This window comes from Syngnathus acus, chromosome 24 (assembly GCF_901709675.1).
Source record: "Syngnathus acus chromosome 24, fSynAcu1.2, whole genome shotgun sequence".
In the NCBI taxonomy this organism is placed as follows: Eukaryota; Metazoa; Chordata; class Actinopteri; order Syngnathiformes; family Syngnathidae; genus Syngnathus; species Syngnathus acus.
The window spans coordinates 1,851,889-1,864,582 of NC_051108.1; the positions used below are offsets into that span (position 1 = coordinate 1,851,889).

A 12,694-nucleotide genomic window follows, 5' to 3' on the forward strand; every position below is an offset into this window, starting at 1 on the left:
TTAAATGTCTCCTTTTGTATATATTTACTGTCAGGGTCCATTACACCGCACAACCTTTTTTTTTTTTATAATTATTTTAATCAGATGCAATTGAAGACTGCTTGAAACCCAATTCTGAAACTCGAAATTTAATTTGAAAGCCCAACCCAGTGTTAAAAAAACATGGCCGGCGCTCACAGGATGAGAACATTCCTGCCCTGCTTGCGATGCTTGTTAAGGGCACCTGAAGACAAGATGTCAGCCAAACATTTGTAATTGCCCGCCAAACTGTCAGACGGGCCTCGCGGCATCTGCCCGTTTACTTCTTTATTGTTTCCTTCTTCTTTCAAAATCCTGAAGGACACAAAAGTTGGTCACGCCGATTAAATGCGACTTTCTTGTGCCCGATTTTTAGAGCGCGATAGGGTGGGTCAAAGTTTATGCGCTTGTATACGTCAGCCCCGGTTTACAGTTTTACTTTCTTTGACTTGTGTGTGCATTTTATACGTGGTGTGCGGGATTAAGCGAGATGAGCAGAGGGGGGTCCAGATGACGGGATTATTCTCACATGCTGTCCAAACAATTGTTCCCCTTCTGCTGAAAATTTGAAAACCGCCTGGCCTGGCAGCTAACAGCGCAGGGATCTGTATGTGTGTTTGTGTGTGCTGTATTCCGAACGTCCTAATTAATTTGTGCTTCCTACGCTTTCTGTGAATAATAATAACAAGGCGCCCATGTTGCCGCTAAGTGCGGTCTTGTTCGGTGCTTGAGTCCAGGTAGTAAAATGGCGAGACTGCTTGTAATTGATGGCGACGGAGTCAAGTTCATTAGGCCCGCGTGTGGGCCGCGGCTTGGGGGAGGGGGGGGGTGGGGGCTGCGAAGGAATACATTTCATTTCACAGCTCATTAACCTAATGGTGACTCCTACTCTGCTCCCGGCCGCCTCCTCGGCTGATGATTTAATTTCTGAGGCGTGAAAGTCCACGTCGGCGACTCGGTTAACAGCGCTCCAATCCGACGCCAGGCGGGGGGCAGCGCCGCCGCCCGCTCATCCATTATTTCACCGTTACGTACCGATGTCATTAGTGTAAAACTTGCAACGAGGAGTTCACTTGTTGGGAATGCGGAATTGATGATTGGATTTTCGTGATTAATCCGTTCCGGGAAGTCTGACTGATACGCCATAAGAACCCACTCAACATTCTTAGCCTAAATCTGAATTTCCATAATTAAAATGAGACTTGTGCCTGTGACGCTCACGCGACTGCTTGCTTTGTCATTTTAAATGCGGCTGGAGCCCAATGACATTAGAAGAGTTTTATCCATCTGCCGGGGAGACGCATTAACCTTAAACTGATATTTAAATGTCACCGCGTGTGTATGTGTGTGTGCGGTCCAAGCATAATACGGCCAACGTAATTAGATGTGGTTCGAGCCTTTCCAGCGGCACACATCCCATTATGCGCACATGACTAATTTGTGGGGGTCAGTGTTTCCAACAATTAAGCCCAATTACCAAACAGCGCTACCTCCACCTTGGCACTTATCCGTTTGTGCTCCGCCACCTCCACCGTAGTCAGCGACACTTCCGAATTCTTTGACGCTTGGTGACAAGTTTGCACCGCTTTACCTGAGCTGCGCCCAGATGGCGCGCTTGTGTCCATTTCCCTAAAGTGCGTGCTCAGCAAGTTGGCGGTCTTCTGGCGGGCACCCAGAGCTTTGACAAATGGGATGTGACCCACAGGTGGCGCATATTAACCGAGCTTCCGCCGGGACCTCTGGCGAATGTGTGTGTGTGTGCGCGTCTGGGAACCATTCCCAAGCGCTGTGCGGAATTTGACTCGATTTAGCCGGAAATGATTATTTAGGATCTCTTTGAATTGCCGTGTCAGCTTTCTAGGCCCGGATTGTGCCCTCGGAATAGGAAAGTTGAAAGCGGTCAGACCAAACTGGTAGCTCTAGGCCAGAAGAACAACCTGAGGTTGATTGATAGCTTGATGGACGGATGGCTAGATTGATGATGTTCAAATAGACACGCTGAAGGTTACACATGCCCACGGGTTAAGTTGACTTCATCTTTCTATTTGCCATTTCATGTCTTCGGGGGTTTTGCCTCACTTGCCCCCGTCCCCCTCGCCGCCACCACTGCCATCTTCACCGGCGGCGTCAGCTAACGTCTGATTGGACAAATCAGACGAACAGATGCGCTGCCGTTCCCCTTACTCACTGTCACCGTCCTGTTTATTTCCATTTTGGCATTGACAGCATGCCCTCTGTCGTTAGGTGTTGATTGATGATGCTACAGCCCCCCCCCCCTTTTTTTTTCCTCCCAGCATGCCTTGCCCCCCCAGGTGACTGCATCCCATGTGACTGCACATTGCTTCGGGACATTAGTTGTTGAGGCTGAAGAATTTAGAATTATTTTTTTTTTAAACAATCAGTGTAGCTGAATTAAACTAAAAATAAATCCAAAGTTACTCATGTACAGTTGAAAGTTAAATCAGCCATGGGAGCCATCTCTTTCCTATCAGGGTCCGTTTGTTTGATTCCTAAGCTCTCCGAGGGTCAATTAAGTACCTAAGAATGCTCCTTAAAATATTTGAGCCGCTTCAAAACTTTGAGGGCGTTTTTTTTTTTTAGAGGAAGGTGACTCATCAATTTCCCTCTTAAATCTTCATTTCTCATCTTCTGAGGCCGGCGGAGCGATGTAATGTGATCATCATCTCAATCAGCGGGGAGCAAAAATAAATGAAATGGGCTTTATGAATTGAATATGAGCGGGAGGACTGGCGCTGGGTCAATTATCTGCCGCCGCGCTCCGATTAACAGAAATAATCACTGCGAAGAGCAGGGAAATGGCCAAAGACGAAGGTGCGGGTAAAACCAAATCTCTGAACTGCTATTGCTATCAAGACATTAACACACAATTATGTCGGCCAAATCAGAATTATAAGTGAGTAATTAAAAAAAATGGTATCAGTCCGACACTACTAAATATTGGAGCGCTCTTGTCATTGGATTTTTCACGGAGCTTGAAACGGATTAATAGTATTACCATTCATTTCAATGAGCAATGATGATTTGCGATACAAGTATTTCAAGTTAGCGACTTACTTTGAAGTATCTCAAGTCACCTCTAACTTCCTGCGCGCTTGTTCAGTCTCCTACTTTTATCTTCGACACCACTTGCGTTTTTTCTTTGCTCAGACAGCGCTAGCCGAGTGTCTGCGTGATGGATCGTCGCTATATTCTCTGCCCTGTGTCTCCTCCAGGCGCCGCACCTTGGAATATAATTGAAAACGCCCGTTGCTTTTCCCAATTTTTTTCCTTCCCTTCACTTCCCTCGCAACACCAATTTCTCGTTGTCGTAGCGCGGCCTGCTCGATCCACATGACGTGACTCCGGTCAGACTTAAGTCGGCAATTTTCCGTCTTGCTAGAAACAAAAAAGGGCTCGGGAATCGAGTTTGTCCGTGAGACGTCCCGGAGCGAGAGGGGAGTGCTCGTCATCTGTCTTCATTCATCTCCGAGTCGCTCGCATTAGCGCTCAATTATCTCGCCGCCGTTTGTCTCCATCGGACTGGAGAGGATCCTCAAGTGGCGGAAGGGGCCTGAGTGATGGATGCGAAATAAAAGCAGACACGTAGAACTAGGCAGAAATCAAGGAACAATTGCTTAATGCAGCGCTGCCTTGAGATATGACTTGAGTTTGATCCGGGACCAACTCAAATTCCCTTTCCCCATTGAAATGAATGGAAATGCCGTCAGTCCGTTCCAGCCTTCCCTAAAAATCTGTAAAAAAAATAAATAAAATGGAGTGCCGCCATCTTGGCACATCTTTGTCACGTTTCCATCTAAAGTGGCGAGCAGCGTGCCGAGTTACCGTCTTGTCCGCTGTTTGACAGCGGCGGAAGGAGGAGACGACGAAGGGAAAGACTCAGATCAGCAGATCCGATCGCTTTACACGGGCAGCTAGCGTAGATACTGCAGGTAGGCGACCTGCCGCAGTCTGCCGCCCGTCATCGTTTGGCATCGATTTCTTTCTGCTGCCAACAGACTCCCCGCGAGCGAGGAAGATGAATAATTCACGGGACGCCGCCGGGCTGCATCGGTAAATAAATACTTAACTAATATTGGCCCGCCGCAAACCGCAGGTCTCCGTTTACAACGATGCCAGGCCGGAGGACACACATCGCGCCCGACAGAAATATGACGTGTGTGTGTGTACACACACCCGCAACGCAAATAATGTAATTAGCCGCTTTGTAAACAAATGTTTGACTTGAGGTCAACATTGAAACACGGGCAAATCTATTTGAGTTTTTTTCTATTTTGTCAGCGACTTTCATATTCTGCTCTTGCTTTTACTTGGATTTAAAAAAAGAAGATGCACCAAATGAGTCACTGTGACTAATAGCAGACTCCAAAGCAGATAGTGGCTTTTAAAAACTGACACAAAGAAACGCTGTGATGCACATTAGTGTGCCCGGGAAAAAGTTTTGCTTCCATTCAGCGAGCAGACGCGATAATTACGGGTTGTGAAGGCAGATGGAGAAAAAAAAACGCAAAAAATACAGAGGAAGTTGAGTGACGGGTCGTTCATTAGCATCAACATATTGTTCTGGTTTTGTCGGGCCCGTGACGACGGGTGACACGCCTCCATCGTTGTTAGCGTTTGATTTCACGAGCACGCCGTTAATGTGCGTTTGATTGGCAGAAGATTTACGTGCCCGCACAAAGTTTCAAAGTGCCGTTTTGCGTCTGGATTTGCTTTGGACATTTTTACGAAAACAAATGGTCGATTTTTTATTTTCTTTTTGTAGTCATCACCCAAAACTTCATAAATGTATTTCTTCCCCTACTGCACAAGTGTACCTAATGCTGTGTCCGTCGGGTGTCATTTTCCGACGCGTCACGGCAGCGTTGCGGTATACGGGATACCGCCGCGATGAAGCTTCATCAGCCTGAGGATGATTAATATCATAAATGTCACACCCCACGCACTTATGTAAACCGAGGAAGTGCTCGCTAGGGTCACCCGATGCTCCGATGAGGCGGAATTTTATCGATGGAACGTTGACACCCGCCGGCCGCTGTGTATGTTTCACCGGCGGCAGCTTTACCGTCGATAGAGAGATCTCCACTTACACGCGCACCCGTCTTTAACCTTGATGCCGTTTGTGTGTGTGTTGCCTCGTCTATTATTTACTACTCAGTCTGGCCAGGCGGCGTTTGCTCGCGTGTGTGTCCAACGAGCGCTTCTCGGTAAACAACCACCGCCGATGACACGGGTGACCCTCACATTAAACTGAGCCCACTCCAAATGCACCCCCCCCCTCCCAACCTCACTCCTCTCTCATTTCCAATCGATTTGTTTCCAACGCGGCGCACAAAGCAAATGTTACTTCCTCCCGGCTCACTGCGTGTTGGTTTTATTGTGTTTGGAGTGTCAGTGCGAGCGAGCGGGTGGCTGCCGCCTCCATTGCTGGTAAAAGGGGACATTTTTTTTTACTCTTTATTTAGTTGAACGGGAATGCTCAAAAAGGCAGGACAAGGAGGGCGTTTTCATCAGCTCATGTAGCAAAGACACATGCATATATTCTTTATCCTCTCATAAGAGTGGCTTTTTAAATTTGCTTTACTCAGCAGGGCGGTGATAAGCGTTAAGGCATTTGCACTAAGATGGAAGCTTTTCAAACGGCGTCAAGCGTTGAGCTAAACTATTTGCCGTGAAGCTTTATGAAGCTTCGTTTCCAAGCCTGCGCCAAATCCACAACTTGCATATCGGGTTCAATCCTCAACGATGATCGGCATGTATTGCTGCTGTGGTGGCGGGTAGTGGTTGGGTTGTTGGTTCTCCCTGGTTGGAGAAAGAGGGTGAATTATTATCAAACTGAATGCTTTTTGGAAATGTAATCATTTTCAACAATTTGGAATTTTGAAAACAAGTCATTTGCTTACCAGCCCATCCTCTTTAGTTGTCGGTGTGCTAAACAAAACAAACAGAATTCAGTATATCAAATCATGTTACGGATAATCGAGGCATTTACCTTTATATGCCGAGCGTCCTGCTCTGAATCCCTCCTTGACGCCTTTCCAGAGACTTCTAAAGAAGCAATCGCCGGGCTCAGCCATGAGCATCACCAGCGACAACACCAGGAAGAGCGTGACAAACTTCATCGCCAGGATAAAAATGCACAACTACACAAGAAGACAACACAACCTATTAGCAATAAAAAAATAATGTCGTCAGCAGCTTGCAAAACGCCTGGACAGTGGTTATAAAAAGTCGACACACCCCTTATCAAATGATAGGTATCCGGAATATGACAAATTGATACAATGAAGGTAAACATAAATAGCCTACGATAATTTCATGAATATTCTCCTCACCTTCAGACAAAGCGTTGGAGTCGTTCGTCGATGAGGTTCGGCTGCTTCCGTGCGTCGCTTTCATTTAAATAGGCCGACTTTTGACGTTACGCCTCTGACCATTCTCGGTCGAGGGCAGAACGTCCCGGCTAAGATCTGGCACCATCTTTTTAAGTTCTGCTTGTGGTCGGGTCACCGCGTTTATCTCACAGCAACACGTTGATGCTTGGGAAATAATCGGGTAGAGGAGGGGAAGTCAGAATGGGTAACTTTGTGGGACTCTGATCAAAGTCTGCTTTATTGTCAATTTCTTCACATGTCAAGACACACAAAGAGATCGAAATTTCCTACTATCCCACGGTGACAAGACATATTACATATTATATATATATTATATTATATTGGTCCATGGACAAACAAAACATTTGAGTCATCAGTCAGTTAAATTTCCAATCATATTTAATTATATATTAAATATATTAAATTAATATTAAATACAGTATGTTTAATGAGATGATAAACAACAGTATAGCCATTAAAAGTGCATCCTCATTACTTTTTTTTACTTGTAAAACTTGAAAGCCAACAAGCTTATCTGGTAAGGTTAAGTAGCACAATTGATGAGTTAATACATTTATTTTAAAAAATGACTTTTGTTCTCAATATTTTGTACATATTTTAACATTGTTAAAGAGCAGTTTTGGAAAATATAAAGATTTCTGCAGGTAATTTAAAATCAATCACTCTAAATATAAATATATGAATATAAATCGATATCAAAATAACCAATTGAATTTACTGTTGAAATGAAAAAAAAATATGGGAAATTGTAACGCTCATGTATGTAAGCCTTTTAATGGCTACATAACCCCCATGATTGTTTTTCTTTATTTATGTAGATTTGTTCACACTACACTTTTTTATTTTTTATTTATTCTCTTACTGAAGATTCTTTTCATCTCGGACCAAATTAAAATAAGAGCAAGGGACACAATGAAGTTGCAATGCAGGTTTATTTCACACAAATTCAAGCAATACATCACTTTATTGTATTTTGGCCATTTTGGATAGAGCTAAAAAAAAGCAACAGAAGCTCAATGCAAGCAAACGGCCTCAGTTGAAAGCAGGTTGGTCGGGCCCAAATTCCACGGAGCGCTTGTTTACCACCTCTACCTCTTCAAAGCCGTGCTTGTGGATCAGCCTGGACAAGCAACCATTATCACAACCAAACGCAGACGACAATAAAAGAAATGCCGAATCTTACCCGTGGATCCACTTTCCAGCTAAATCAAACAACAAACGTTATTAGGACAGTCGCATTTAACCCCAAAATATGCCAAAATCAACAATAAAAAGTACCGTGAACCAGGCCGTGTACAATGAGTCCAAAAATGCACTCCCCGGGTTGCGCCATGAGCACCACGAGGACCAAGACCAGGAACGCCGATGTCCACTTCATCCTACACCCCCCAAAAAAAGAAAAAGAAATAGACTTCAATTTATGAGGAGACCATTTTTAAAAAATATTTATGTATATATATTTGCTCACCTTCCTACCAAATGACCAAAGTTTCCGATGAGCGAGCAGTGTCAGATGTTGAACTTCTCTGTTGTGCCTACCGATCGGCTCTTGACGCCTATTTTTGTAGATGCGCTCGATTCTTATCAATGCAAAGTCATCGTCGAGCTCGGTCGGCAATCTTATCAACTTCCATTTCTCGAGTCGCTAAAGGAGGAACTGAATGGAGAGAACGTTGGCGAATAACAAAAAGACGTCTTTGAGATGACCATCTATTTTATATTTTCAATGACTAATTCTTCAAAAATGTCTCAACCAAGGCACCAGTCTCTCCTCGACTTGAAAGTTTTAAAGGGCTCTACTCAAATCCACTCAGGCTTTGATGAGTTCTCTTCTCTTCTCCCCTTGCTCCAAACTCGTTTGATTTGCGCCAGAGCGAGACATCCTGGGTCTTTGAGTGATCTCGCCACGATCCCTACAAAGAGGACCGTCGCGTCCGCCGGCTTCTCGCCGCCTGTAATGACGTCGCGCTCAGGTGGCTCATACCGAATTCCACTGATCTTCTCAATTCCCGGAATCCACCGGAATCGCCTCGGAAATCATCCGAGAACGACAGACGAGAGTATAAACAAATCGGAAGCGCGAATTCATCGTACAAATAACGCAACCTTCGCTCTCGAGCTATTTCTGAGCAAAGGACCCTTCGAGACCTCGCCGGCTTTGGCCTAATACTCACTTGAAAGCTCAGATCGGATCCCTCCTTAAGACCTCGCCGAGTGTACACGCAGACTCTCGCCCTCGCCCGGATTAGCGCCGCCGTTCCGACATGGCTCTCAAAGGCGGAGGAAATCAGTATGCGACATTTGCGCCGCTAACGGTGGACATTTATGCAGTACGTGTGTCTTAGGCCGGAATTCATTATAACGTTGTTGGCCGTCAAAAATATCCAGTCTGAGCTAGGATTTAGTTAATTAACCACCTAAATGTCACGAAAATCCGTTTTCACTTTTTAAAAATGGTATATTTAGCCTAATGCTAATAAACAATGCGAAAACAGCATAGCGACCAAAAATAAATATTCCAAATTGATCGGCCAAAAATGTAATCTGCCAAATTTCGTAATCGCCGTCGGAAAAGAATTTCGGTCTGGTCCGACTTTTATCGTTCCACCAGCAGGTGATGCGATTCAAAGCTTTCATCTAATAACATGGGGCTACTTTTGTTCTCAAAGGACGTTACCGTGCCAACTTTTGTCTCGCTGTGGTAGCGTGGCAGCTTTCATCCTTCTGTTGACTTAGAATAACAGCAACAACAAAAGGGGAACAAAACAAAAAAGATCACACACACTTACACACACACACACATCTCTAAGTGTAAGGCAGACAATCATTTCTTGGAAATAGGAGGGCTTAAATGAGGCCGGAGGTGTGAGGAATGGATTCACTATGGTGAGGGGAGGCGGGTGAGGGGGTAGATTGGAGAGGGGGGGAAGATGGGGCACACCGGCTGCCGACTCAGGCTTTTAATACACTGCCTCCAAACACACACACACATCGTGGCGCTCCACCTCATCATGGCCGCAGAACCTGAAAGATGAAGAATCCACGAGCGTAAGACTTGTGACTCTCTCATCAACACTGTTTGCTTGCACTTTGGACTCAAGTAACATTGCAACACCGCAGACTCCCCACAAAGTCAGCCCTTGCCCTATTCTAAAATGTATATACAAGCTTTCATATACTAGATTTGATTTATTCCCTGTTTAATGCCTGATCACATAGCTGTAATTTTGACAGTTACTCAATTGCTATTATTGGTTTTTAGCTTACTCGTCACGACTACACGACCGCCGCGGGCGTACCGATTTTTCGTGACGATAACAAGTAACATTGTCTATTGTTGACATTACATCACTCTATTTGAAACAGGCCCAGGTTAGAAAACCAACTATAGAACGCACAAAACAAATGGTTCTTCACGTCCGGTGAGAAATATCCTCTGGCAGATGTGAAGCGAGCTGACGAGCATATTGATTTTGACGCGGCGACTGCGATTCTCTCGTCTCGACGGGGGCTTGTCTCCGCCGGAGCTGCGGGAAGCTTGTGAAGAGGCCGCCCACCACCTGGCCTGCGGAATGGCGGAGGAATATTCCACGAATATTCCCTGGTGGATGGCGGGCATATCAAAGCTTGTGACACACGCGCACACAAAATGTAGGTACTGTATCTGCCGAGCGCTTATAGTTGGATAACGCCGCAGGCTAGTTGATGTAACGTTTCACTTTGTGTTGTCCTTAAACACTTGAGAGCAGCCTACCCGGTGATGCAGCTTGTTGTGGCGCAACAAATACAAAAATCTGTCTTTAAAGTAAGCTAGCTAGCAACTGTTAGCTAGCAACTGTGCGCCGGATTGCTGCTAATGATAGTGCTCAAAGATTTAACTTATACTTAAGAATCTAAAATGATGAAAAAAAAACAAGTTCCCGATTAGTTTTAAATGGAAAAATGTCAAACGAGATTCTGGACAGCCCCTCCTTGGGCCCCGGGAAAAATGTGTTTTTTGTTTTTGCCTCGACATGTTTTGGCGCTAACGAGAGGGGAGTGACGGAGAGGTCCGAGTTCAATTATGTTGGTGCAACAGCTTCAATTAGACACGGGGGCGGCAAAATCAATAGCACGACTGATGATGTCTCTCGCCTTTCATTCCTCACTCGTGGAAGCGACGCGTCCGGCGGCGACACACACAAACACACACACACACAGCGGGCTGATATTCATCACTCCGTGGCCAAACGAGAGTGACGCCGTCGATCCCACGCCTCCGGCTTTCGCCGTCTCTGTTTCCTGTTCATCAATAATAAATTACGCTCGTCACCACAATATGCGTCTCGCTCCATTTTTCATTTTTTCTGACGTGTTTTATTTTTTGCCCGCCTGTTGTTTCCCTGTGTCGGGCTTCTGCGCGACGGCGTGGAAATCTCACCGTGATTTGGAAATGTCAACACGACGCCTGCCAAAAGTGTGTTGAAGAGGCGACGGGGAGGAAACTGTTGCTTTTTAGTTCCTCACTTTGAAGGGATTTTCTCGAAGATGCCCACCTTGAAAGTTCACAGCTGATTGGTTAACAGCAGAAAGCTTTTAGATGTTTTCCGTGGGGCTGTCTATTGGGAAAACGTTCTTATTTATTTATCAAGGGTAAGGGCATGGACACAAAGTCATCGTCTATAACGATGCCATTTTTTTCCTTTTCTAGACGACCGCAAAAGAAGTCGACACCAAATTTTGGACGACATATGACCCAGCAAATAACGCAACCTCCATTTTCACACTGCCACTTCTTCTTTCTCGGCCTATCACAAAATGCACCTTTACTCTCGAGCGATTGCAACGACACAAAGTAGCGCGCCGATCTAATTTCCTCATTAATATCCGCCGAGAAATGAAAAGGAAAAAAAAGAAAAGTGACAAATTACGGCAGCTTGTTTTTGTTTTTTGTTTCCGAGTGCCGCCTGTTCTCCTTTGATGGGTCCATTTGCGTGGCTCGTCCTTTAAACTGCCGAAACGAGCAAACTTTTCAGTCCTCTGAGCTTTTTAATGAACGCTGCTTGTTTCTTTCCAGTCCTCTTGTGTGTGATTGTGTGTGTTTGTCTCAAGTAATGCATGGAGACAACACACACACAAAACAATTACACTTGGAAGGGACAAGCCCGTGCATGTAGGACAAAGCTTCGACTTGCTCGTGTGCGTGTTCCCACTTCCTGTTTGCAGTAATTACTCGCGATGCCATTTATAGTTTACACAGCACGCCGCCATTAGAGAGATCATTACTGGACGTCTGGCTGGAGTCGAGCGCTTTAATTAAACATTCAGATGAAAGCAAGCGGGCTGCGTTTTGGGGGAAGAAATACAAACAAATCCAATGAAAACAAACATGACTTTTTTTTTTTTTTTAATCCCTGGAAGTTCCAGATTCTTTAATTGACCCACGGGAGCTAATGGACGTCTTGGATGGCGGCTTCGGTGTGGCGGCACGTCCCCTCAAAGCGACCTTGAGTTGACAAGCCGGATGCCTGACATCTTATTTTTTGAGCTTTTCTTCTTTGCCGTGAACACGCAAACGCACGCGCACACACAAACACGCTAGCCGTGCAGGTGTCTGCTGGTGAGGTTGTGGGGACAGTTGATCCCCAGACAGATTAGGTGGCAATCTGAAATCTCCCCAGGCCAGCCCTAGAATCATGCACACACACACACACACACACGTTTATAGCCAATGTAAAGTCACAAAGTGTTGTTGAAAAGTGACTTTGAGAAGCAGGCGAGAGTAAATGATCGATATATTTTTCAATAGGCTGAATGATAATTGATTTTTGTGGTAGTTGATGTTCTGGAAATTAATCCACAAGAAAAAAAAAAATCAAAAACATATCCCAGAAGCTTTTGTGCTCTTCTTTTTTACATGATGTCATCATTTTTACATGTTTCTTGTGTTTGCTTGTGAAGGTTCGACTACCAGGAGCTGCTCCACAACTCCACCTTCTGCCTGGTACCGCGGGGTCGACGCCTCGGTTCCTTTCGCTTCTTGGAGGCGCTGCAGGTGGGCTCTTAATTCTGTCGTTATCTCTTTTGATGGAGGGGAAGAAAAAAAAAGTGGTGTTGTCTCCTGGCAGGCGGCATGCATCCCCGTCATTCTGAGCAACGGCTGGGAGCTCCCCTTCTCCGAGGTCATCGACTGGAGGAAGGCGGCCGTGCTCGGCGACGAGAGGCTCCTGCTGCAGGTGAGAGAATTAATCAGTCGCCGTCTGACTTAAGTTGGCTTAGCATAA

At 45.4% G+C, this 12,694-nt stretch overlaps 2 protein-coding genes across 6 annotated transcripts in view; one reads left to right on the forward strand and one right to left on the reverse strand.

The window, feature by feature from the left end:
• LOC119117893 (exostosin-1) overlaps positions 1-12,694 on the forward strand; it is a 33,417-nt gene that overhangs the window by 11,841 nt on the left and 8,882 nt on the right. For all 5 annotated transcript variants that reach the window (XM_037244518.1, XM_037244522.1, XM_037244523.1 and 2 more), the window contains 2 exons: positions 12,372-12,465; positions 12,539-12,646. In XM_037244518.1, coding sequence (XP_037100413.1) covers positions 12,372-12,465; positions 12,539-12,646 — 202 coding nt within the window. The remainder of the gene's footprint in view (positions 1-12,371; positions 12,466-12,538; positions 12,647-12,694) is intronic.
• LOC119117894 (pleurocidin-like peptide WF3) lies at positions 5,535-6,517 on the reverse strand. The gene is made up of 4 exons (XM_037244524.1): positions 6,372-6,517; positions 6,029-6,179; positions 5,940-5,967; positions 5,535-5,838 (listed from the first exon to the last, which is right to left on the reverse strand). The coding sequence occupies exons 2-4, from the start codon at positions 6,156-6,158 to the stop codon at positions 5,769-5,771; spliced, it is 228 nt and encodes a 75-aa protein (XP_037100419.1). The 5' UTR covers positions 6,159-6,179; positions 6,372-6,517; the 3' UTR covers positions 5,535-5,768.